We start from the raw sequence: 27,517 nt of genomic DNA, 5'->3' as shown, positions 1-27,517 counted from the left end.
GTTCTCTTTGCACATACACATTAAATGTAACATTCTAGCTGGGAGCTAGTGGCTCACACCTGTAATCCTAGCTACTCAGGAGGCTGAGATCTGAGGATCGTGGTTCAAAGCTAGCCAGGGAAGGAAAGTCTGTGAGACTCTTAATTAATCCAGAAAACCAAAAGTGAGACTATGGCTCAAAGTGGTAGAGAGCTAGCTTTGAGCAAAATGAGCTCAGAGACAGTGACCAGACCAATTCAAGTCCCACAACTTACCAAAAAAAAAAAAAAAGGCATAGTTCATGAAAGTAAAAACTGATAGGCTAGGCTTTTTTTTTAATTAAAAACTTCTAATGAGGGAACCACCACCTGCCCCGGGGGTCCTTTTTTATTTTCTGAAAATCACTCTTGGGACTGCCGTCCTCGCTGCTGGGGGCAAATGCCCCAGCCCCTGCACCACCCCTGCTGCAGCCTGGGCAGGGGGAAGGGGGGAACGGTGCCTGTAATTATTAAACATGAATTCAATTTAAAAAAAAAACTTCTAATGGGGAAAGACACCATCAAGAGAATGAGAGGACAAATCATACATTGGTTGAAAATACTTGCAAAAAATACATTTGATAAAGTACTATTACCTAAAGTATATAAAGAAATATCAAAATACAACAACAAGAAAAAGAACTACCCAACTTAAACTCATTTATTGTTTGGAATGCAAAATGGCAACAAAAAAATTCCACCATATACTACAGGAACTCTTTTCATCTTTTCATACAGAGCTGAGTAACTGGATAACAGTTAACATGTGTTACTCCACTAAAAGAGCTAGAAAGTCACCTCCATTATTAGACAGGTTCTTAAGAATTGTACTATGCTTTAAATTTGTTTAATGAATGTATGATAATGCAATATGTGATCAAGGAAGAATATTTAAAAACTATTTTGAAATAAATACCTTGCCAAAAGCATATGATTTTCTTTCCATCTTTCTGTTTAGAGGTAAATTCTGGCCTTCAGGACTGTAAGGTCATGAACAAGTACAAAAAGATTTCCTATTAAAAAAAGAAAAATAATTTGTCTATTTAGAAGACTTAAGTTATTAGATTTACCTACCTGAAGTTACCTCTTTAATGTCACCCTCAGAGTATAATACCTAATAAATGTCACCAACAGAGATCGATGGACAAAAGTTTAAAAAAATCACAGAATATCACCTAGTCTCTTAAAGTTTGTCCATTTCAGTATAAGTAGAAGTTAGGGCAATACATTTCAAATGATATAAAGAGGAAATAAATTCACATTTATATTTATTATATTTATTTATATGGTTTATATATTTATATGACTATAAATGAATGTCTAAATAAGCATATTGATATTTATTTATATTTATTTTTCAAATAAACCCTATAAAACAGAAGTCCTGAAACAGCAATCCCCTTGTTGAATGGGCTTATGTTATATTGTGCTAGATATTATGATAAACACTTTGATATGATTTATAAAAAGGGAGGATGAAGTCCTGACCCATGAGGAACTTACATTCTAATCAAAGATAAGTATAAAATATGTTGCATACAATTGAGTAAGTAATAAAGGGAAAAAGTAAATGTGAGGGGACTATGAAGTGTGGTACTAGGGAAGAAATTCAGCAAATTGAATGAGTAGCCAAGAGCAGAGTGTAGTGATACACACCTGTTATCCTAATTACTTGGAGATAGAGCAGAGGTAGGGCAAGAGGATAGGGAGTCTAAGATCAGGGAGGCTCTAACTGAAATTAAAAAAAAAAAAAAAAAAAGAAGGCTAGGGTGTGGTTCAGGTGCCTGAGTGGGTTGAGCCTCTTGTACAATGGAAGGCCTGGAGCAGAAGGGAGAGAAAAGGTGGGGAAGGGAGAGAGAAGATGAGGAGGAATGATTAACTGAGAAAGACTTTTGAATATAGACTTAAGGAAACTGAATTTGGGAGCCAGATAATCTGTTCCTGAGCACTTCAACCAGAAAGAAAGCAAGTACAAGAAGGCTCTCTGGCAAGGAGCCAGAATGTTCTAGAACACTGGGAAAGTACTTGAAGCTAAAGCAGAGGAAGCAAAGGAAAAGGAGAAAAGCAGATGGAAGAGCCTAAGGGAAACAAGCAGATCATTGAACTCTGAAGGGGCAGGGTGTGTGGCAGAGTTCTGAGCAAGAGGTGACAGGATCTGAAATCCTCTCTGAATGGGCTCTTATTACTGTAGGAAGAAAACCAGGTGGGTCTACATTCCTGGATGCCCAGTGAAGAAAACACTTCCAAGAAACTATGGCAAATGCTACTGTTAGGTCAAGACAAGTCTGAATAACACCTTAGGTTTTGCATGTTGAAAGAAGCAATGTATGGTGAGGAGGCAAGGTCCTCAAAACAAGAGAGAATAGGAAAACAAAACAGCTCCGATTCTGCCAAGAAGAAAGAGAGAAACAAGATAGCAGGAAGTGGCGCTGTGGCTCAAGTGGTAGAGCGCTACCCTTGAGTGAAAAAGCTCAGGGACAGCGCCCAGGCCCTGAGTTCAAGCCCCACAAACCCCCCCCCCCCCCCCACTCCTCTCCACACACACACAAAGCAGCTGTGGGGGAAATAAAGAGTCATAAGGGTTTGAGAAGAAAACAAGGGGGAGAGTATTTTCACTGAAGAGAGACTGCAGAACATGGCTTCACAAAACATATCTCCTCTTTTTGGCTTTCAATTCTCTCACAAGCGGATCCTCACTTTTTCCCTGGCAAATGTCCATTCACAGCAACTGCAGCCCAAACTTCATTGTATCCATTACCATTCATGCTGTTTAGACGCTAATGTCCCCCAGGTACGACATTTGCTTAACAAACACTGAGTGAGCCTCCACCTCACAGAGGCTTCCCCGGGCCCTGCCTTTGTGAGGCAATTTCTTTGGGACCTGGCAAGACCAAAACCAGTGCCCGGACAGGCCACACACTGAAGGAGCAGGGGCGTTCCCAAAACGAGGGGGCCCCTCCTCCCTTCAGAACAACTATTCCTAAGGGACCCAGCAACCGTCCATCATTTCTCTCCGGGCTCCGATGACTGACCCATTCCTTTCTGGAACCTTCCCTCACCCAACTCTGTTACGACCTCCCAACTGGTCCTCACACCAGTCCTGTTCCCCCAGTCTCCAAGGCTTCCCTCATCCTCATCAAGGTTCACGTCTGTCCCCGAGGGGTCTAGGCCCACTGGGCAGTCCGGAGTGTCCCATTCTCCCTTCAGGACCGTCGCGGAGAGCCGTACCTTAGCTCCGCCCTCATCCTAGGCTCCCGCACCGTGAGGCTCCGCCCCCTAGATCATCTGACCGAGCCCGACGCTCCGCCCACTGAGCGCTCCTTGGGTGCCTCAGTCTTTCCCGCGGATGCAGCCCCCTATGAGCAGGCTTCCCAGCAGTGGGAAGCAGCTGACCAACAGTGTGGGAGCGCTGAGGCCGCGCCCATCGCCCCACCTCACAAGGGCCTGTGACCTCACCCGCCCCTGGCACTGCAGGCCCTGCACACAACTGGGGGGCCTCTTGTCTTCACACGATGCTCCCCATAACCCTGGCATGAATGTCGCCCTCAGTCCTACTGGCTTCCTGCTCTGTCCTGCCCTCACAGTCTGACCCCACTTCTGTTTTTTCCTTCTGTCCATCCTGTGAATGCCTCCGCCCTCCCTCAAAACGATATTTCAATCACTCCGTGATACTCATCCTTTAGTTCTTTTATTCCATTTGTCATTTTCCCTAAATTAATTCAACCATGTATGTTTAGATATGTAAAAAAAAAATATAGAATGATTACATCAAGCCTACTAACAGTCATCTGCTCACTTATCTTTTTTAAGGGTGAGACATCTGAAAAGGACCACAGTTTTAAGATGTACATTTACTCTACGTAAATGTGTACATTTACATATGCAACAGATTTTAGAACAGGATCCCTCCCATCTGCCTGAAATTTTGTACCATTTGAATCGTATGTTCCCTCCCAGTCACTAACAACCAACATTCTATCGCCTACTCTCATGAATTTGACATTGTCATATTTTATGTACAAATCAAACGCTGCAGTATTTTTCTTTCTGCTTTGTTTACTTAGCATAATGTCCACTCATTTTCTGCATGTTGTTGCAAGTTGCGGAAGTTCTTTCTTTATTGAGGCTAAAATAACATTCCCTTACATACACATGTTTACTTGATCCATTCCTTCATTGATGGTCACTTCAATTGGCTTCATATCTCGACCATTTGGAGTAGTGCAGTAAGACATGAGTGTCAATTGTCTTCCTGGCACACTGATTTAAATTCCTTTAGAGATATACCTAGAAGTGGGATTGCTAGATCATATACTAACCCCATTTTTCTTCATGAGGGGAGATCTCCATACTGTTTCCATAATGGCTGTATTAATTTATTAATATTGATCTTTTTTCTCTAAATCCTCACAGTAGCTGTCATTTATCTTTTTGATAACAGGCATTCTTACTGATAGAAACAGATATCACATGTTCTTCATAATATCCCTGTTGTGTATGTCTTCTTTGGGGAAAATATGTTTTCAGATGCTTTGCCCAGTTTTTTGGTTAATTATTTTTATGTGTGTGCCACTCCTTGGGGCTTGAACTCAGGGTCTGGGCAATGTCCCTGAGTTTTTTTGTGCTCAAGGCTAGCATTCTACCACTTGAACCACACAGCTCCACTTCTGACTTTTGTGGCAATTAATTGGAGATAAGTCTCATGGATTTTCCTGCCGAGGCTGGCTTCAAATCATGTGATCCTTGAATCTAAGCTTCCTGAATAGCTAGGCATAAGCCACTGGCCACCCAGCTGATTATTTCTTTACTTGCTAACAAGTTGTTTGGTTTTTTTTAAATATACTTTGCATATGAAGCCCTTGTTAGTTGTATACTTTACAAATCTTTTTTCTCACTCTGAGTTGTCTCTTCACTCTCCTGTTCCTTTTGCTGAGCAGAAGCTTTTCAGTTTAGTTCCAATCTATTTATGTACTTTCAAACGCACATCAAAAAAAAAAGAAACATTGTCCAGGCCAACACCATAGAACTTTTCTTATAGAAACTATAATTTCAAATTTTACATTTAAGCCCTTTATCCATTTTGAGTTGATTTTTTTTGTATGTTGTTTTATGAAGGGTTCAATTTTATTCTTCTGCATGTAGATATTCAGTTTTCCCACTACCATTTATTGAAGAGATCTTCATTTTCTCATTGTGCATTCTTGACTCCTTTATGGAAAATCACTTGTCTTCTAATAAGCTTAAGGTCTTTGTCTTTCAATGGACATATCTCAAAGACGCATCTCAAAAAGATTTGTTGAAATAGCTATTATCTACTCAAAAATGTTTTGAGAGAGTTGTACTGCTGTCAGCTAGGACAAAAATCAAGAAAATATAAAAAGGAAAGAGTCCTTTGGGCCCCCACAGCTCTACATACAGAATGATATCTGAGAAATCTACTCAGGTACAAACACATGCTACCTTTCATGAGAAGGGTGACACAGAAGGTAAAGTCAAGAGCCCAGAAGTTAGAATGAATAGCCATGGAGAACTATTCCCAGGTTTCAAATGTGGCACTGCAAACCCATTTCAGAATTACTGTGGACCGATGACTTCTCTGTACCTCATTTTTTCATTTTTTTTATATTTATAGCAGTTGTCCATCCAGTCTGGCCTACCATTTCATATTAATTGTTAAGGGGATGGAGCATATAACTTTTTCTGTAGCACAAAGACCTTGGAATTAGAGGTCTTTCTTATGTTGCTATATACAAGGAATTATACCCAAGGAACTTAGCTGCACCTGCACCTATTTAGAGAATATAATTCTGAAATTTGAGTTGATGCTATAATGGGATAAGAAATTTGGGGCCATGGGAGGGGTGAGTTTATTTTGCATGTGAGAGAGCTATAAATAATTTGTGGCCAGAGGCTAGACAGTGGTAATTTAAAAATACATCCAACAATACTTGCCACGTAAAACAAAAACAAACAAAAATCCCTTAAACTTAATGTCTTAAACAACACAATTTTATTATCTAACATTTCTGGATATCATAACTCCGTAATAAAACTGAAGTCAAAGGACTGAAATCAAAGGCTGTAATTCTTCCTGTGTGTGTGTGTGTGTGTGTGTGTGTGTGTGTGTGTGTGTGTGTTTGGGGAGAAGGCAGGGGGATCAGGGGGCAGGAATCCCTTCCTATATTTTCCAACTTCTACAGGCTTTATGCACCCTTTGATTTATGGCCAAATTACTCCAACCTACTTTCCTTATCACATTTCATATCACTCACTCTTACTCTGACTATACTGGCCAGAGTAACTATATTGACCCTCCCAGATAAATCAAGATAATCTTTTTATGTCAAGATCATTGATGCCTTTAACAAAGTCCTGTATTGCATACCCACAGGTTAGAGGATTAGGATGTGGGTATCTTTGGGGAGTAATGATTCTGCCCCAAACATTCCTCCTTCAAGAGGTAGCAACTATTCCCATCCTCTTAACTATTGGCTGGCTTTATTGGGCTATTCTGAATATGTCAGAAGAGATCATGTGATATAAAACTCAATCTTGTAACAAGCATTGCTTCCCCACACTCCTGCCCTCACCATCTTTGCTAATATTCCACTCTTCATCACCCTTAATAGGTTTTCTCATCATTAGTTTGCCATCACCTCTTGAGCATCCTGTCCTTTTCTCTGAGCTTATGACTCACAGAGCAGTGTGTTCCATGCAAAAAGGCCAACCAGGAAATTGTGCCAGAGGCCTTCATCTGAGCAGTTCAAGGCACTTTGAACAACTTTAAAATGCATGGTGCATGCATTTGTAAGTGATGACTGCCATCCAGGACAAACTGGTGTGATAGCTGGTGATGGACCTTGCAAGAAGATATGCTAGCCTTATGGTCTCAGCAAGGAGCAATTCCCAAAGTTGCATGTGCCCATGGTGTTTGAGAATTATGTGACAAACATCAAAGTGGATGAAAAGCTGGTAAGGCTGATTTTGTGGAGTATAACTGGGCCACTCTCCAACCCAGACACCAACTGATAGCCCTTCTAATTTACACACATTGAAGAAAAAGGAATTCCAGAAGTCAAGCTTTTTTGTCTCAGCATGCCCATCATCCTGGTTGGGAAGAAGAATCTGCTTTATCTCGCTTTCAGGGTCCAACTCTAAGTGCCCTTCCAACACTAAGGAAGGGGATGGCATTCCAACCTCTTAACACTCTCAAGAGCTGGCTGTTTTAACCTTTCCATAACCAGTTCTCTGCATTCCAAGTACTGTCACCATGGCGTTCCAACCTCTTAAACCTTTTCCAGGTCTCAGAGCTCAGCTTCAGAGTTCCCTACACAGAGATATGGTGAACAAGTGTTCAGCAAAGACCAAAGATAGAGTGAGGGAGGTATCCCAATTGACAACAGGACTGTTCGACAAGCCAGATGGGGGAAGAAAAAAAATCTAAGTACCTTGTCTTATGAAACTAGCTGCAAGCACAGCCCTTATGCAGGTAACTAGGAAGTGTTGTTCATTGATCTCAGCATAATAATACTAATATATAGATTATATACATATATCTGTAACTTACCTAAGATTACAACTGACCAGTCATCTTGCTACCATTACTTGGAAGTCAACCATGATTGATGCTGTCCAACCCATCTGACTTCCCATAGTCTGGGCTATAACAGCCCTCTTTGCATTCCACCTGACATATTGGGCGCTAATTCAAGGAGTTTTTGTTGTTGTTGTTTTGCCAGTCCTGGGGCTTGAACTCAGGGCCTGGGTACTCTCCTTGAGCTTCTTTTGCTCAAGGCTAGCATTCTACCACTTGAGCCACAGTGCCACTTCTGGTTTTTTGTTTATATAGAACTAAAGAATTGAACTTAGGGATTCATGCATAGTAGGCAGGCACTTTACCACTATGCTACATTCCCAGTCCCTCAAAGAGTTTCTTAACTTTTTACTTCTTTCTAGAAGAGAAACCGTTGGTAGCTTTTATAAATTGAGCTGTCTAAAAATTCCTGCTTTGCCACTTTCTCTGATAAAAGGTAGTCACACAGCCCTTTTCAGCTCCACTTACTCCAGTACCTTCTCCAGAGCCCCATGAAGGAAATGGTAATTTGGTTTCAGGCTGAGGGATATAACTCTTGAAGGTGGTGCAGGCTTTCTTGCTTGGACTACAAGCTCTGGCTCTATTCACAGTTCTCCTTTCTCCTCACTCTATCTAGGTTCTTTCCAGAGTACCCACCCATTCTCATGGTAGCTCTCAGGTTTTTCCCTCCTCTCCGGTAACTTAAAACATTTCTCTAGGGCTGGGAAGGTGGCTCAGTGGTAGAGTGTTTGCCTTGCATGCATAAGGTCCTGGGTTCGATTCCTCAGCACCACATAAGCAAAAAGAAAAAATCCGGAAGTGGGTACTGTGGCTCAAGTGGTAGAGCGCTAGCCTTGAGCTGAAGAGCTGAGGGACAGCGCCCAAGCCCAGAGTTCAGGCCCCACGACTGGACCCAAAAAAAAAAAATTTCTCTATACCAACTAATAGAACTCAAGGCAGTTGTCTTAAAAAGAAAGAAGGAAGGAAGGAAGGAAGGAAGGAAGGAAGGAAGAAAGAAGGAAAGAAAGAAAGAAAGAAAGAAGGAAAGAAAGAAAGAAGGAAAGAAAGAAAGAAAGAAAGAAAGAAAGAAAGAAAGAAAGAAAGAAAGAAAGAAAGAAAGAAAGAAAGAAAGAAAGAAAGAAAGAAAGAAAGAGGAAAAAAGAAAGAAAGGAAAAAAACCTCAAAACATTGTGGCTTCTCCCTTGGATACTTTGAAAGAAAGCAGCTGAAATGTCACGCCAACACTCAAATAGCTTGGATACATCCAAGGAGTGAGGAACGCCAACCTGGATGATGCTTTCTGCCTAAAGTCATGTGAGTAAACCATTTTGGAAAAACATCCTCCAGCTCCATTGAGCCTACAATTGACTGAAATCCTGGCCAACAGTTTGACCTCAGTCTCATAAGAAACTAAGCCAAAACCACCCAGCTAAATTCCTGAACTCCTAACCACAGAAGCTATACAATCATGTGAGTTGTTTTAAACTGCTAAATTGTGGGATGATTCATGCACTAACAGATAACTAATACAGTCACCTGGATCACGTCTTCATTCATGATGGCTACTTAACTTTCAGAATACTTCTGGAATGGAATGCATTTTCATTCCAGCCTGAAGGAAGGAAGAAAAAGGCATGCCCCCTTGGTTGAAATGGCAATACTGCAAGTTGCAAGCAATTTTTTCCACTTCCTATGAGATAGCCATGACACATCTAGCTGCTAGAGAAACTGGGAAGGAGAAAATAAATAATGGGGTACAATTACTGACCTCTGTTGCAATGGTGATTATAAAGGTAAAAAAAAAGCAACATCCACTGGACATCAGCAGCATTTCTCCTTTTTCTCAACTAGTAATTTCCATTGGCCATCAAAGTAATCATTACACACCCATCACTCTGACCTCTCTAAAGAACTGTGCCAATTGCATGAGTCACTGGAAAACTCAACTAACATATTAGATAAAACACAATTAATTGTGGAATTGGTTTTCTTAACATAGTTCTTTTGGGGGGACAATGTGAAAGATTCATTTACAATGGACATTTTATCTAAAGGCTCTTACATTTTCTAAATGCTGCTTTCTATGTTCATTCTTTGGCATGTTTCAATAATATACAGTAATAACAGAAGTTTCCTCTGTACAAGGGCTTGATGTCACATCATTCTGACATTAGCAGCTGCCAAGAAAGCAAGGAAGGCAATTGTAATCCCGGTGCCGGTGGCTCACGCCTGTAATCCTAGCTACTCAGGAGGCTGAGATCTGAGGATCACGGTTCAAAGCCAGCCCAGGCAGAAAGTCCATGAGACACTTATCTCCAATAAACCAGTAGAAAACCAGAAGTGGTGCTGTGGCTCAAGCAGTAGAGCACTCACCTTGAGCTGAAGAGCACAGAGACAGCACCCAAGCCCAGAGTTCAAGCCCCATGACCAACAAAAAAAAAAGGAAAGCAATCATGTTCTTAATTTTCCTTTTTTGGCCACAGTGAGTGGAGTTTTAAATGTTCATTTAATGATATACTTAACCCTAATCATAAGCATCCAAGACTGTCTCGTTGCCCACTTTAGTCAAACCAAACAAATGAGGAAAGTTTATTTCCAGAAACATGTATTGCACAATCAAATAGAAATTGTTTTTAAGTGGCTTGCTTACAAAGTACATGTTGTCATTGAAATGTATCTCTGTGAAAATTGGATCACTGTGATTTTCAGGAATTATCCTTGTAATTGGTCTTCATGGTCATTAGATGGCTCTGTTACTATAGAGTTCAAACTAAAGAAGCCAAGAGTTAAAGGATTATAACTGTGGTTTAACCTAAGAGGGTCAGGAAAAGCAAATTCTAGTACAAACCTATCAATATATTTCCTTTTTCTTTAAAAAAAAAAAGTTGTCGTGCTTAATTTTGATTGTCAGCTTGATTGGACTGAGAGTTGCTTAGGAAATTAAAGAACATTTCTGGGGCTGAGGACGTGGCTCAGTGGTAGAGTGCTTGCCTAGCATGCATGAGGCCCTGGGTTCGATTCCTCAGCACCACATAAGCAGGAAAAAAAGCCAAAAGTGGTGCTGTGGCTCAAGTGGTAGAGCGCTAGCCTTGAGCTGAAGAGCTTAGGAACAGAGTCCAGGCCCAGAGTTTAGGCCCATGACTGACAAAAAAAAAAAAGAACATTTCTGGATGTGTCTGTGAAGGTATTCCCAGAGACATTGGCATGTGGATCAGTAACTGAAGAGGAAAGACCCACCCTGAATGTGAGTAGCATCATCCATTGGGCAAGGGACCTGGATAGAACAAAAGTGGGAAAAGGAAGAAGCTAGTCAGCATATATAAGCTTCATTCTTCCTGAGCATGGGAATCCATCACTACTATTGTAGCCCATACACATCTGACTACAGCTTACTTTAGCTTGTGTGTGTGCGCACATGTACACACAAGCACCTGAAGATTGAACCCAGAGTCATATATACTAGGTAAGTACTACCACTGAGCTATATCCCAGCCCTTACTTTTTCATTTTAAGGCAGAACCTAAGTTGTCCAGACTGCCTTCAAATTTGCAATCTTTTTATCTCAGACTCCTAAACTGCTGGGATTTACAGGTTATGCCAACCCACCCAGCTTCTTCAACCTTTCAACATAAACTCAAACCAACACCTCTCCAGGGAGCTTCCAGACCCTCAGTCTGGGACTGAGGCCACATTAGAGGTCCCTCTTGTTCTGTAGCTTCTTGCTTCTTAAAGTAGGAGGCAACTAGGTTCTCTGGCTCTCCAGCATACAAATGGCCCTCAGAGTACTATCCAATCTCCACTTATAGAAGCCAATCTAATAAACCCCCTTTATAATTACAAATCTGTTCCTCTAGAGAACGTTCATTAATACAGAAAATTGGTGCCAAGAAGTGGGGCCTTTGCTGTGACTTAATTTGGTCATAAGGTTCATAAACCTTTAGAAATGGTCTGTGAGATGCAAAAAACTTTGAAGAAGCTAACTACAAAAAGCTTAGAATGCTGCCAGCAGAGCTTAATGGGTGATTCTAGAACACACACACACACACACACACAATGCAAAACAAAAGGGCTGTGAGTATAGCTCAGAGTTGTACAGTACTAGCCTAGCATACATGAGTCCCTGAGTTCAATTCCCAACATAGCAAAAATAAATAAATATTTTTAAAGTTTACTAGGAAACAACATGCCATGATCCACTGGCAGCCAGATCATACAGCTCATGTCTACCAAATGTCCTTATTGTATCAAGAGGTCATATGAAGCCAGGCACTGGTGTCTCATGCCTCTAATCTTAACTACTCAGGAGGCTTTGAGAATTGCAAATAAAAGCCAGCATAGGCAGGAAAGTATAAGAGACTCTTATCTACAATTAATCACCAAAAAACTGGAAGTGGAGCTTTTGTTCAAGTGGCACAGCACTAGCCTTGAGCAATAAAATTCAGGGGCAGTGCCTTCCCTCTGCCCACCCCCACCCCAGCAAAAACAAACCATAAAAGAAATGACCTGGGGCTGTTGAACTATACCTTCTAAGTTTGTGTAAGTACAACTCTATGAAGACCCCAAAATATCAAATGTCTTTAAGTAAAACACATGTATATAATTTGCCATGCTGAGCATGGTGGCATACACCTGCAATCCCAGGACTCAGGAGGTTGAGGCAGAAGGATCACAAGTTAAAGGCCAGTCTGAACTACATAGGGAGAGACTGCCTTAAAAAGAAACAGAAATTCCCATTAAGCTTTTACTTATTTATGATTCCCACAAATAAAATGAAGGCTACGCTGATTATCTGTTGAGATTACATATATTCTTAAATAATTTCCAATTTAAAAAGAAAAAGTTTAAAACAGTAATAACCTGCTTGTTTTGAAAAATATTAAGTAAAAAAAAATAGCTCTGTACTCAAGAGACTGATCTGAGGATTGTGGTTCAAAGTCAGCCTGGGAAGAAAAGTCCATAAGATTCTTACCTCCAATTAACCACTCAAATGCCAGCAGTGGAGCTATGGTTCAAGTGGAAGAATACCATCCTTGAGCACAAAAGCTTAGGGATAGTGCCCAGGCCCTGAGTTCAAGCTCCACAGGAGTCATCCTTCTGTCATATTTAGGAACACACTTCAAAATAATCATTTGTGAGGCAGTGACACTTAGGACTTTTCACTCAAAGGAAACAGAAATAACACAGGAAGTACCAGGCAGCTGATTCTTTTTGGAAAACACATTTAATTCACTGTTGCACAACTCAAACATTGGAAGAGGTGAGGAAGTCAGGAAGGCACTCAGTCATTTCCACCAGGAATACTGAACAAAAAGAAGTATCTTAACTCATGGGCCCTCTAGGAATATCTGAGAGGTAAAGACTGACTCTTGTACAGCAATCTGTCAGCAATGTGCAGTTTCCCGTTGTTGTTCACAGACCCTGAGAATGGACATGAATTACCTCCAAAAGAGCTAGCCACAATCCTTTTGTGCCAGGTGCTGTCTGATGCCAGAATACTACCTAGAAGTTTACTCTATATGATGCCAAAACTGACAGCTATTTGCTTATTAGCTCCACATATTGACAAGACAATATTGGTCTTCAAGGCATATCAGGCCACTTCAGAAACTCAGATCCTATTGATTCTTTTTCATCCTTTGGATACATTTCTTTTGAATACAGACAGTATCTTCCTCCTGTGATATAATTCGCTCATAGCAACCATCTTAGTATGGTCCCACCACTACTCTCATGGACCCTGTAGACAAAGGTTATAACTTATTTCTAAACTCCCTGGATACTTCTATCCTTCCCCTCTCCCCACTTATTCCTCCGCTACAGTCCTGTCTCCTATAGTAATGGGAACCCATAGGCAAACCAGGGTTCAGTCACTTTCTTCATTCCTAATTTCAACATTTATTCTCAATGTCTATACCTGGATCAGCTACTTCTTGTTGGTTGATCTTCCTTAATAGGTGGATACAAGTATATGAAAAGTGAACTAAGAAGTCATGGTTGGGTGGGCTGGAGGTGCTACATCAAGAGAGGTACCTGCTAACAAAAGATGGAGGGTTCCATAAAAGGGAAGAATGATATTCTCATTGAGAAAGGTTATAAGGGAATGACATCTACTCTTGCCAAAGCCACGTCTCTCAGAACTCCCAATTGAAAAAACAAACATAACAAAATGCCCTACTTGCTTCTTTGTCCTACACTGGGGAATCAAACCCAAGGCATCATACTCTCTGGGCAAGCACTCTACCATTGTGTGACATTCCAGCACACCAGCCCCTCTACACACACACACACACACACACACACACACACACACACACGCAGAATCTTGACTCCATGTTTGATGCCACAGTAAATCCCAACATCTTGGAACATTGATACTGAAAAAGACCTTCTAGACTGGCTGGTCTAAACACATTGTTTTTCAACCTAGAACACTGAACTCCAGGGAGAAGAAATTGACCTAAGACGATTCCTTAGGCCAGTACTCAAATTTCCTTATCATCAGTCCACTGTTTATAGGTCTTTCCCTTTTCTTGAGTGGTGAGGGGTTGGTTTTTTAAAAATTAAAATTCAGGGGGCTGGGAAGGTGGCTCAGTGGTAGTGCGCCTGCCTTGCATGCATGAGGCTCTGGGTTCGATTCCTCAGCACTACAAAAGCAAAAAGAAAAAAGCAGGAAGTGGTGTTGTGGCTCAAGCGGTAGAGTGCTAGCCTTGAGCTGAAGAGTTGAGGGACAGTGCCCAGGCCCAGAGTTCAGGCCCTACAACCAGACCCAAAAAAAAAAAATTAAAATTCAACATTATTCAAGCAATTTCTTGGGTTAGGACAAAAACACAACAGAGTCTGTCCTCCTCCAGAAAAGTCCAACATGACCATATATCCATCCTCACAGGCTTCCAAGCAGAAGAAGGGTTGTCACAGGCCCGGAAACTGGGCAGCAAGTTAACTACAAATGATGCCAAATGGAAGTATCTGCATTTGACCCAAGTCTGCATAGTTCTCTTATGCTTTCTTTCTTCATGATCAAATAAAAACACAACTTTATCCCAAGTACCATATATATATATATATATATGAATATATATTTCCTTTCAGTGAAGCAAGCCTAAAGAGAAAAATCAAATAAAATTGCACTTGTAGCCTCCAAGATTAAAGACTGAGTTAAAGTGAGGTTTTTTAGCCCTTAGGAGAACAGGCCACATATGTTGGTCCCACTGGCCATCATTCCATCCTGGCACTTCCACTCAGCATATGTATGGGAATGTCTCCTTCACAAGATACCCAAGAGGTAGGTAAATGCAATTATTCCTGTGGGTGGATAGAACTCCTAGAGGCACAGGGTTAGGTGACTGGGGTTGCCTGTGACAAGGGCAAAAGACCTGAGGGTAGGGCCAGGCCTCTGACTCTGAACCACTGTACCCTCCCTTGGAGAAAGACATTTGGTCATGAGAGAAATCCCCAGTGCATGTCAAATGTCTGCAACAAGTGAGGGCGTGAGAGGAGGAGGTAAGCGATGGTTCTGAGTTAAGGATGATGATAGTTCTAAACCAACCTCCAGAGTAGAGCTGCCAATGAGGCAAATCTGAAGGGCTGTGATCAGGAACTGGTTGGGGGCCATCCATCACCCCTGAGGAGCACTGCCATCCTCTTTCAATAGATAAAGAATTCAGTGACAAGGACTTTCATGAGGTGAGAACTCTCATGACTGTTGAACTGAGCTGATGGTTAAAGACACAAACAGCTCTGAGGGCTCAGATCTCTCCTCTCTCCCCCTGCAGCCTGAGAAAAGGGAAGAAGATAGAGACACAGGTAACAACACAACTGGGCTGCAAAGCCCAGAAGTTTCTACTATAGCCGTTAGCCACTGAGAGACAGGCATATGAACCATGAAGTGATAAACTCAAGATAGAGCCAAGACTCGGCACTCCTTCCTCTGGCATGAGAGACCTCAGCTCTGCCCTTGTGACAAGGAAAGCTGACTTCTCACTGAGGTAATCAAGACCTACTCAGCTCCATAGGTTTCCCTCAAGCTAAGCAGGAAGAATCCCTGAAGGAGGCATTCTCAGGACCAAGGGAAGAGAGCTCTGCCAATGGACACATCACAAGGCTTAAATTACACATTTTTCCATGCACAGTGCACACACACACACACACACACACACACACACAAACTGACATTCTCCCAGCCCACCCACTCCAAATCCCACCCCACAAACACTGTCCTCTGTAAACATGATGGCAGAGACTCCCACAATCCTAGCACAGTGTGACAATGATCTGAGGATGACCTCTTGTCTTTAAGCGCCCCGATAGGTGATGTTGGTGAAAGTGGAAGTGGCTTCTTTATACAGTGGGTTGTTGGCCTGAAAAAAGAATGGAAAAGCATCTTATAGTGAGTTCTTTCACCCTTCTTGACCTAAAGGTTTGCCCAAGGCACCCTTCTCTGGAACACAGCATTAAAGAAATAGGCCAATGCTCTCTCATACTCACAATGTGTGTGTGTGTGTATGCGCGCGCGCACACATACACACATGTATACCAATCCTGGGGCTTGAACTCAGGGCCTAGACACCATCCCTGAACTTTTATTGCTCAAAGCTAGCACTCTACCACTTCAGTCATTTGAGTTACAGCTCCCCTTCTGGCTTTTTGGTGTTTAATCAGACTTTCCTGCCTGGGCTGGCTTTGAATGATAAGCCTCAGTCTCAGCCTCCTAAGTAGCTAGGATTATAAGTGTGAGCCATTGGAGACCAGCTCACTCACAGTTTTACTCCTAGAACAGAAATGGGTAAGAAATTGGAGGAGGATAAACATGGTAGATTGAAATCCTGCTACTATTTCTTTGTTTTTTTTTTTTTTTTTTGGGGGGGGGAGGGGGGTCCAGTCATGGGGCCTGAACTCTGGGCCTGAAAGCTGTCCCTCAGCTCTTCAGCTCAAGGCTAGTGCTCTACCACTTGAGCCAAAGCGCCACTTCCAGCTCTTTTCTTTTTGCTTATGTGGTGCTGAGGGATCGAACCCAGGGCCTCACGCATGCAAGGCAAGTGCTCTACCACTGAGCCACTTTCCCAGCCCCCTGCTACTATTTCTAAAAAAATAAAATTAATTTATCACTTTCTTTTTCCTTTTGGCAACCCCAAACATTCCAGCATAGCTTTCACCAGCCTCTCCCATGACCTTCCCCTGCCTGCCACTCCCTCTTTTGCACTTTTCCCTTTTTTCCTTCATTGTAACAGTGCTGAACAGTGTGGTGGTCAGAACACAGAAGCCAGGTTTTCCTGCAGTAAGTCTTGATTGGTTTTCACCTCATCTCTTCAATCCATAGCCACAAAACTCTCAAGTGACCAGGAAAAGGCAAGTGGCTCACTGAATATTCCAACTTATTTTCCAACAAAAAGTGATGAATCTCACCATGTTAATTAGTCTTTAATGGTATTTTCAAGAAACCCAAAATAGCCAAGTGCAGGTAGTTCACACCTATAATCCTAGCTGCCAATGGACACATCACAGATCTGAGGACTATGGTTCAAAGCCAGCCTGGACAGGAAAATCTACAAGATTCTTATCTCCAATGAAGCACCAAAAAAATGCATAAGTAGAGCTGTGACTCAAGTGGTAGAGCACTAACCTTTAGCAAGAAAGCTCAGGGGCAGTGCCCAGGCCCTGAGTTCAAGCTTCCAAAAAGAAACTAAAAATATGTTTGTAAGCTTAAGAGGCTAAGGGTGTTATGCCTGGTCCTAACAGAAGCATGCTAGTTTCTTGGGACCCTTGAATACAAAGCCCTGAGGTCACCAACAGATGGGAACAAAATTTTAGTCTAACCATGAACATTTAGGCAATCAAATGACTATTTGGAAAGTCCAGGGGGGAAAAAACCTTAAAATATGCAACAAGAATGAAATAAGTTCTTTCCCAAAACATTTAGTCACTTAAAACTCCTAACCCTATAGGAAACTGACTTCCTGTTCAAGCTCAAGTCAAAAACCACAACCAGGTAACTTCCAGGCCCTCAGTTTCCTTACCTACAAAATGGAAACAATAATAGTACTCCCCACAAAAGGATGAGAGAAGCTAATACATAGCATTTAGAACAGTTCTTGGCCCATGGTAAGTTCTTGGTAAAGGTTGGTTGTTATATCTTTTTCCATTTGTGCATTAATATTTTGGACTTCAATACTACTTTATGGTATATTTTATATTTTCCGTGTAAGTTCATCCTGTCTCCTTCAACTGGAGAACAAAATTTTTAAAAAAAACTTCTTCACAGTGTCTCATTGGTGTCCTGTTTGTATTCAATTAGCATTTATGACATGGTCTGGGGTCACTGTGTGATAGAGCATCAGTTTTTAGGAAGCCTGAAGACATGGGACAGGTAAACCATCTCCTCATATCTAAAGCAGGAGTGGAAAACTGTGGTGTTGGTAGAGCTTGACAACTCTGAGCATCTGCTGCTTCCACTTCTGCTTCTCAAACTAGAAACTTAAGAAAAATGCCCAGCCCAGTCTCTTACCGTGTCCCATTTTGCTCTGGCTCGTTCTTCCTCAAATTTAGCAAACTCTTTCCGGTCATGGATGGTGATGAGGAGCTTCCAAATGAGCAGGGTAGCAAGACCGATGAGCAGAATGGCCCCCATCACAGACAGCAGGACCACCAGGATGTCAGGACCCTTGGGACACTCTATGAAGCAGAAGCCAAGAACAGAAATCACCACAACTCACTATGAATGAGGTCTTCTGGACAAAGGGAGAAAGAACCAAAAGGCTTCTGAAGAAAATAAGATAGTCTTGAAAATTGATTCATATTTTTAAGAAGCGAGCAGTGTTAAAGACAGCCATGATTTGTCAAAATCAGAGTTCTTAAGAGGGTCTCACTACACAGATTTGCTTACTCAATGTGATTTGCCCAAGTACTTATTCTATAATTTGATTTGGGAGCTGAGGATATAGTTCAGTGGTAGAGCAATTGCTTAGCATCTGTGAGGCCCTGGGTTTGATCCCCAGCACTGTGCACATGCATATGCCTGTGCAAAACACACACAGATATCAAAGAGCTTGTAAACCGGGCTGGGAAGGTGGCTCAGTGGCAGAGTGCTTGCCTTGCATGCATGAGGCCCTGGGTTCCACTCCTCAGCACCACATAAGCAGAAAAATCTGGAAGTGGTGTTGTGGCTCAAGTGGTAGAGTGCTAGTCTTGAGCTGAAGAGCTGAGGGACAGCGCCCAGGCCCAGAGTTCAGGGCCCATGACCGACCAAAAAAAAAACCCAAAAAACAACAAACTTGTAAACCCTGGTGCCTTTATTCCTACAGAGTTGCCATCAGCTAGACTTAAGAGCACCTGACCCTTTTAGTTGGCCATACCTTCTATTTGTCAGAATCCTCATTACGCTCCCTTTTATCCCTAGAGGGAAGGTGTGACTTGTCTTTTGTGTTTGTGCCACTGTGCATTCCAGGGCTAGAGTGCCTGAGTTTCAATTCTTGCTTCACACTTACTTTTTTAAAAAATTCAACAGAATTTTAAATAGAGAAAGTATCTACCCACACTTTAAAAACTTCTTATGAGCTGAGTACTGGTGGCTAATGCCTTATCCTTACTACTTAAAAAACTGAGATCTGGGGCTGGGAAAGTGGCTCAGTGGTAGAGTGCTTGCCTTGCATGCATGAGGCCCTGGATGTGATTCTTCAGTACCACATACACAGAAAAAGCCAGAATTGGTGCTGTGGCTCAAGTAGTAGAATGCTAGCCTTGAGCTGAAGAGTGCCTAGGCCCAGATCTCAAGCTCCATGACCAACAAAAAAAAATAAAATAAAACCCTGAGATCTGAGGATCACAGTTTAAAGCCATCCTGTGCAGGAAAGTCTGTGAGACTCTTCAATTAACCACCAAAAAGCCTAGGCTTGGGGACAGTACCCAGGCCCTGAGCTCAAGCCCCAGGCCTGGCGCACACACACACACACACACACACACACACACACACACACACACACACACAAACACACACACACACCATGAGCTGGGTGTTGGTGGTTCAGGTCTGTAATCCAAGCTACTTGGGAGGCTGAGATCTGAAGATCTGGAAGCCAGCCTGGGCAAAAAAAGTCCACCAGACTCTTATCTCCAATTAACTAGCAAAATTCCCAAAGAAGAGATATGGTTTAAGTAGCCAGCTTTAAGTGAAAAAGCTGATTAAGCAAGGGCATGAAGATCTGAATTCAAGCCTCAGCACTCGTATATACACACACACACACAACTTATTAATAATAACTAATAACTCAGAAAAGTGCCAGTAATCTGACACAAATTAAGTGTTCAAAAAACATCAGCTCCACTAGCCTTGAGCTGAAGAGCTGAGGGACAGCGCCCAGGCCCAGAGTTCAAGCCCTATGACCGGACCCCAAAGAAAAAACAAAAAACAAAAGAAACATCAGCTCTGGCTGACAATGTGGGTTAGTGGTAGAGTGCTGGCCTAGCATGCATGAAGCCCTGGGTTTGATTCCTCCATAGCACATAAACAGAAAAAGCTGGAAGTGGCACTATGGCTCAAGTGGCAGAGTATTTGCCTTGAGCAAAAGAAGCTCAGGGAAAGTGCCCAGGCCCTGAGTTCAAGCCCCAGGACTGGCCAAAAACAAAAACAAAAAACACTCTTGTTACAGGGTTCTTCTTCCTACTGTTTTACTTACCTATTTGCCTTCTTAGTCCCTAAAGATACTTGTGTCTGTTACCCTGGTTAGCATCCCTACATACTAGGAGGTCTGCTGATCAAGACACCACTGGGATTCTTTCCAGAAATATTTCATCATCTAAAATGTTTTCTTTAAGTTTATTAAAAAAAATTTTCTTCGTGGGTATTTTTTATTGTTACTACAAAGGTGATATACAAGGGGCTACAGTTATATCAGTGAGATAAAGAATACATCTCTTTTTGAACAATGTCACTCCTTCCCTCACTCTCCCCTAGTTTTTCCCTCCCATTCCACCCATAAGTTGTAGAGTTCATTTCTCAACACAGTGCCTAGTAAGTGCCATAATTGTATTTGTTCATCCTTTGTGCCACCATTTCTGCACCCTCTCTTGCCTTCCCAAAAATAGATAAATGAACAAACAAAAGGAAAAACAAAAACAGCAACAAAGAAAAGACCTGTTTCCACATCCTGGAGTTCCTTTCAATAAATATTATTTTATATAATCAGATGTACACAGGTATTCTACCTTTATGTTCCTCTCCTAAGAATATTTTCCTTTGATCTCACTGTGTGTGAAAGCCTAGAGTTCTATATAATTTAACATGTCCCAGTGTACTTTTTTTTAAAATACCCAGTGTATACTTATAGACTTATAGGCACAAATGAGGGAAACCATGCAACCTATGTTTCTGGGTCTAGCTTACTTCGCTTAAGATTATTTTTTTTCCAAGTCTTTCCACTTCCTAACAAATGGTACAATATCATTCTTTCTGATGGATGAATAAAATCCCATTGGTATATATACCACAACTTAACCCTGCTGCAAGCTGACATCCTGTTCAACCCCAGTCAACAACCAGAGCAGACAATAATTGGATCACGTTCTAGGGTCTGCAGGGCCTGGTTTCCCATAAACCTCAGGTACCTGACATGTGACCTCACTATTTCATAACGTCAAGTGTTATGAAACCAGGTGTTTGTATATATGAGTACTGAGTTTAGAGAGGAAGTCACACCCACTTTCCACACTGTCTCCCACCTTTTTCTCTAAACTTCACCCTGTGCTCACCACACATACACAAAAACAATCACCACCACAAACCAAGCTGGCTTTTTCCCAACCCACCAAATTACAAGCTGTCTATAATTGAAAGAGTTCACGTAGAGAGGCTTTGAGGTTCCAAAGTCTGAATTCCTGGGAACCAAGGGCCTCAGTTCTTCTGGGAAAAGCAGTCACAAATTCTCTGCATTATTGTAGGCATGACCCTTAAACTCAAAGGCAAACCTCTTCCATTCTCCAAGGGACAGGACAAGTAGCATCCCAGGAGAACTTCAGGGGAAAACAATCTGTTACCATCTTTTTAAACATGGGTAGGTGTCAGGCTTCCATAAAAAGAGACAATATCAGATGATGTCTGGGGCCCCTCCCAGCCACAGCAGTAGACCCGTGATGAGTGACCCAAGGACAGAGAAGTCTGGCTAGGGTTGACAGACTTAGTAACCTAAAGTGCAGGGACCAGATAAATTTGATTTTTACATCATTACTTTTTAGTAAAAATCAGAAGCAAATATTGCCTAGAATAGACTGTGTTTTATCTGGCAATCTTATCTAGGAATGAAGACAATCCAGCTTAGGAGTCTATTCTGTGTGGTTAAACTAATTAGCCAATGCTTAAACATTCAGTATTACTCCCTTTTCTGCCTTCAGAGGCTCAGCCCTTCAACTATACATTCTCTTCCAAACCATGGCCCCTAGAAGTGATTAGGGGCAGGTGAGAGGAGAGGTAGATCCAGGCAACCAGATAGGAAATGTGAGACTCTGACAGTATGGCTCAGAGGTAGAGAACTTGCTTCTATCTTTTTTTTTTTTTTTTTGTCGGTCGTGGGGCCTGAACTCTGGGCCTGGGTGCTGTCCCTCAGCTCTTCAGCTCAAGGCTAGAGCTCTACCACTTGAGCCACAGCACCATTTCCGGCTTCTTTCTGCTTATGTGGTGCCGAGGAATCAAACCCAGGACCTCATGCAAGGCAAACACTTTACCACTGAGCCACCTTCCCAGGCCCTTGCTTCTATCTTCATAAGAACCCTAGATTTCAATCCCAGCACCATAAAATGAAAAGGAAATATGAGTCTCTGAACATGGAATCCCATCTCCTAATGTGGAGGAGAGATGAAGCCTGGAAAGTTACCACCCAGGGTTATTTGAACCATCCCATGCCATCAACACCTTTGTTCCAGAACCTTTGGTGGTAAACTCTAACCTCAAAACCCCAAACAAATGATTCTGGCAAGTGACTCAGCAGCACAGTAACAACAAAAAAATTATAACAAGGAGACAAAGTAATGATAGACCCCAAAATAAAGACATAATGCCTTTTTGACCATATGAAGGGACAGAGATATGGATACAATGGGAATGGAAAATTCCATTCAGTGTGTAAATGTAGTGTGATGGGGGTGGGGAGGTGTGGGGAAGTATGACAAGTCATGATCAAACCATGCTTTCCCTCATGGACATGTCCCCAATCTCCTCTCTTTTCTTTCCTGCTAGCTTTCCCTGGAGTCACCAAATAAAATGAAGGTATTGCCTTTTCTTAACCTTCTCTGGTTCCTTTGAAGGGTAAAACCTCTGGGAAGAGCTGATGAACAATATCCCAGATGGGGACATCATACTCTCCTCTACAGAAACAGTAACAACCTGGATGATATAGATGTGATCATCTTTTCCCAAGGAAAGGGACCCAAAGTGGCTCTCATGATCTTCCTGTTTCCTTTTTCCCACCTTTATCCCTTTTCTTCCCCAAACAGCAACATTCTCCTTGTAAATAAGAAGATATAGCTAGGATGGATGGGTGGGTGGGTGGGTAGATGGATGGATAGATGGATAGATAGATAGATAGATAGATAGATAGATAGATAGATAGATGACTGTGTGTATGTGTACAGGTACATTTTAGGAATAATCAATCTTATTAATTCATTCAAATCCTATTTATTGAGTATTGTCTAAGTAGATAAGAACAAATATGTAACAACTGTTAAGATGGATATGATTTCTGCATTCATGGAATTTATGATCTACTCAGCAAATGATCAAACAAACTATTTGATCCTCCTGCCATGAAGACTTTCCTAAGGGATACATCTATACTAAGCAAATCAAATACAAGTACTAAATCTAGTCTTTATATATTTCCTAGGCTTGGGTATTTTGTTTTAGCAATAGATAATGGATAACAGCAGAGGTTATGAAGGTCAGATGAAGTACATAAATCTACAGTGTCCAGTGGTGACAAACCTGTGGTTGATCTGTGTGTGCTGGGAGAGTCTGGAAAGCAAACACCATCTACTTACTCTATGATCAAAGCATGCATCCCACCCCTTAAGTCCGTGCATCCCACCATCAACCTGGTATAATCAGTGCATCAGGTCCACCTCTGCAGCAGCAGGCCCACTGCTCATGACAGCCATCTCTCTTATGATGAAGCAAGTGCCGTAAGCTACGACATCCTAGAATTTAACTTCCTTACCGTCTAAACCTTACCCACTGAAAAAACTGCCGTGATATGTTCCATTCCTTGATGAAATTCAACTAGTGAGTCACTTTCTCGCTAGTGCTTTCTGACCAGTAACGTAAGACTTGAACTTATCCCTTTTTTAAGACCAGGCTTAATCTGTTTGGTGTAAGAGGAGGGCTGGGTGGAAACTCCCACCTAAAGTGACTCTCCCTCCTGGGGCCAGAGATAGGAAAGACTTCAGAGCTTACTCACCTGGCTCCTCGACCACATACAGGATGGACTTTCCACTGGCATCTTCATAGTACTGGAATCTGACAACACAGTCATCTTCATTCTTATAGGTACAATTCACTGCATCCTTGCCAGTATCAGCTAGGGGAGAAGGGGAAAGGGGAGGGGAGGATATGGAAGAATGGAAAACAGGTCAATTCCTAGCTGATGAAGCCTTTCCAAACATCTCACAGAACTTCTGGGAAACTATGTTACAAGAAACCCTGTGAGCCTGACATTAGGCAAGATGCTTAGATTTGAGATGCCTGGTATGTCTGCTAAGTGTCACTCATTGGCCCTCATTGGTGTTTTATCCCTACCAGGATTCTTTTGATTCTCATTACTTTCTCAGGAAGAGATATGCTATACCAATTCAAATTCAATTCTAATTCAGCTGTGTGATCTTGGAAAAGTTATCTGACCTTATCTTTCTTTGCTCACATATTTGTAAAAAGGATGCCCACCTTACAGGAAGAATTAAAGAATGGAGAATAACCTATCCCTCACATCAGCAGGTGTTTCTTTCCCACTCTGTTTTCTTGGTTTGCTCAATGATTCCCCAATAATTTGCTTGCAGTTTTTCCATGTTTGGTTCTGATCTGCTGAGCCTCCCTAGAGCCATCCTTCTCTCTGACTCAACCCATGTTTTGTGCATCCTGCCAGGAACACTGGCTTATCCTCCACCAGTTATACTATACTCTGAGCTGATAAAACCAGATGAGCAAAACTGACACATGACAACATTTTAAGCTAATGCACTAGAATCACACAGCAAATAGGTGATGGATAAGGACTAGAACCTGAGTCTCAAAACACATCCAACCAACCTAAAGTGAACAAGCCATCAATGCACCAGCAGAAACACCGTACTAAGGAAAGAGTGGGGATTGCAGGGCCTAATCTCATCAACACAATACACCTTTCCTAATTTTCTTGAGACTCAACTTCCTCCTCCACAAAACAAAGATTACAGCAGTACTACAATCCTACTTCATTAGTTTGGAAGGAGATATATATATATTGAAATTTTCTTTTAGAATTTTTCGTCTGTCATAAAATTCATACAGATAAGGCTTAATGAGTGTGATGACCATGGTGAGTGAAGAAATATAAACTAATTTGCAATATTCTTGCCTGATCAAGATGATAAATGATCTCCACATCTGGGAAGCCTCTTTCCTCTGAGCTAAGCAGAGCAAGCCTAATCTCCTCCAGAGGAAAAACTAGCCCCTAAGCACTCCACATCTAGTATCAACCAACAGGTCCAGAGATATGATATTTTCCCAAATACTCCCTCTCAAAACTGACTTCCTGACTGCCCCTAACTGTGGCCTCCCTCTGAAGATACACTTCCTTCCTTCATAGCAGTTGCTATCTGTGGAAGAGAGCTATCTCCCTGGTAACACCCAGTGCCTCCCTCCAAGCTAACCATACCAGATATACTGAGAGCACCAAAGATAATCTTTAAAGTCAGAGGAATAATTGTGGGCTAGAGTTTTGCTCCCCATTCCATACTTCTGTCTTATTCAGAAAAAAGAGGGATGCTCAGAAATCTAGGAGACTTCAGGATAGAGGCGTGGGTTACAAATCCATATGGGGAAAGTTGCCTTCTAAATCACCAGAACTGTAAGCAAAAACCTGGGCCCTGCTTAGGCTTCATAAAATAACCTGATTACTCACTTCACTGATGACAGTGGTGGGCAACCATGTCTCCAACTTTGTGCCTCAGTTTCTCCATCTGTAAAATGGAGCATTAGTAATCTCCCTTACCTTGGAGAGTAGGTTAGAATTGCCTGACTTTCTAAGTTGTGCTGAGTCTGGGGGATCCAGACTGGTAGAAGCCAGTCTCATCTCTGCCTGCCATGCATCCAGAATTTCTCTTAGACTTTACAGAGGGCAGCTGAGAGCAGCTGGGACTAAACTGGAATCGTTTAGGACCTGAGTGTGGGAAACTCCAGACTTGCGGAACTTACTAAGTTCCTTCACAGACTCAATCTCATCACGGCAATAACGGTTACAGGTGTTTTCCTCCTGCAGGACTCCCCGGTCAAATTTCTTACACTCCACACATTCCCTAAAAGAGAGATGACACAGCCATTAGGACAAAGAAGAGCAAGCCTAAGCATGGTCCGGTCTAACTCTGGCCTCCATACAGAAATCATCTTTACCTTTAGTAAAAAGGTAAAAATAATCATCACATTTATTTAGGTAAAAATTTGGAAAACAAGCTATGCACTGGTGGCTCACACCTATAACCCTAGCTACTCAGGAGGCTGAGATCTGAGGGTTATGGTTTGAAGCAGCCCAGGCAGAAAAGTCTGAGAGGCTCTTATCTCTAATCACCCCCAAAAAACTGGAAGTGGAGCTGTGGCTCAACGTGGTAGAGTACTAGCCTTGAGCACAAAAGCTCAGGAGCAGTGCCCAAGACCTGAGTTCAAGCACCATGACAGCCAAAAAGAAAAAAATTAAAAACCACCTAGAAAGGGGATGTATGGCTCAAGTGGGAAAGTGATAGCACTGAATAAAAAGACTAAGGGAAAGCATGAGGCCCCAAATTCAAGCCCCAGTACTGGGGGGTGTACACATACATACACACCATCTGTAAGACTATCCCAGGTGCCCAGAGCCAAGTGTAGAGTTCAGAAGTCGATTCATCTCATTACTCACAGGCTGGCCATGAGAGCCAGCAGCCCCTAAGTCCTTTGTTAAGCTTTTTGGGAGGTAAGAGGAGGATAGAGTTTCACTATGAAACACAAGCTAACCTTGAACTCCAGATCCTCCTGGCATAGCCTTTCAGAGGCCTAGGATCACAGGCATGTGCCATCATGGCCAGCCTTGTTAAACTTCAAGAGCTATGATGGTGAACCCTGTATCATTTCTGAAGATTAAACTCAGAACTGACCATGTGATTCAGAGCTCAAGACCCTGTGCAAAGTGAAAATTTTGTTCAAAATTTGTTAAGAATTTCCTGACAGTGACAACAGAGCATTTAAACAAGCACAGGTCCCTTCTAAGCATGGTGTCCCCTAGAGCAATCCAGAGTGCATGACTGTGAATCTGGCTGCCTACAGTGGGAAAAGGACTGGCAGAATTGTGGGTGTGGGCCCACAGTGGCTTCCTCTGTTGTGCAAATGGAAGGAGCTGCTACTGGCAAAATGCCTATTTCACACAGTGTCCCCAATAACTCCAGTCTCTGCCCCGCCCCCCTCAGAGTCCAAACATCAACATGGAATGCTCCAGAGAATGTTGATTTAGCCTTCATCCCATTCAATGGGGTTTGGGATGCCATCCTGGGAGGGATCCTTGGACCCTGTCCAGCTGGTACAACATTGACCCTCTTCACAGTTGCTCCTATCTCCACCTCCCCCAGTGCAAAGCTTTCACTGGACAGAGTAATCATTTGACTGGAGTAGACTCTTCTCCCTAAAGCATTGGTGACTAGGAGTCAGAACCTTGGGAGTTGAGGGATC

At 42.2% G+C, this 27,517-nt stretch overlaps 1 protein-coding gene across 1 annotated transcript in view; it reads right to left on the bottom strand.

Moving 5' to 3' along the window:
• Positions 1–14,326: 14,326 nt before the first annotated feature.
• Positions 14,327–27,517, bottom strand: part of Itgb3 (integrin subunit beta 3) — a 60,954-nt gene continuing 47,763 nt past the window's right edge. Inside the window, exons 12-15 of the mRNA XM_042673974.1 lie at positions 26,021–26,121; positions 24,030–24,149; positions 18,092–18,258; positions 14,327–15,947 (exon numbers count right to left, since the gene is read on the bottom strand). Coding sequence (XP_042529908.1) covers positions 15,882–15,947; positions 18,092–18,258; positions 24,030–24,149; positions 26,021–26,121 — 454 coding nt within the window. The 3' untranslated portion in view covers positions 14,327–15,881. The remainder of the gene's footprint in view (positions 15,948–18,091; positions 18,259–24,029; positions 24,150–26,020; positions 26,122–27,517) is intronic.

This window comes from Dipodomys spectabilis, unplaced genomic scaffold (assembly GCF_019054845.1).
Source record: "Dipodomys spectabilis isolate Male_0828 unplaced genomic scaffold, ASM1905484v1 ptg000018l, whole genome shotgun sequence".
Lineage (NCBI taxonomy): Eukaryota > Metazoa > Chordata > Mammalia > Rodentia > Heteromyidae > Dipodomys > Dipodomys spectabilis.
This window is presented reverse-complemented; position numbering and strand designations above follow the sequence as displayed.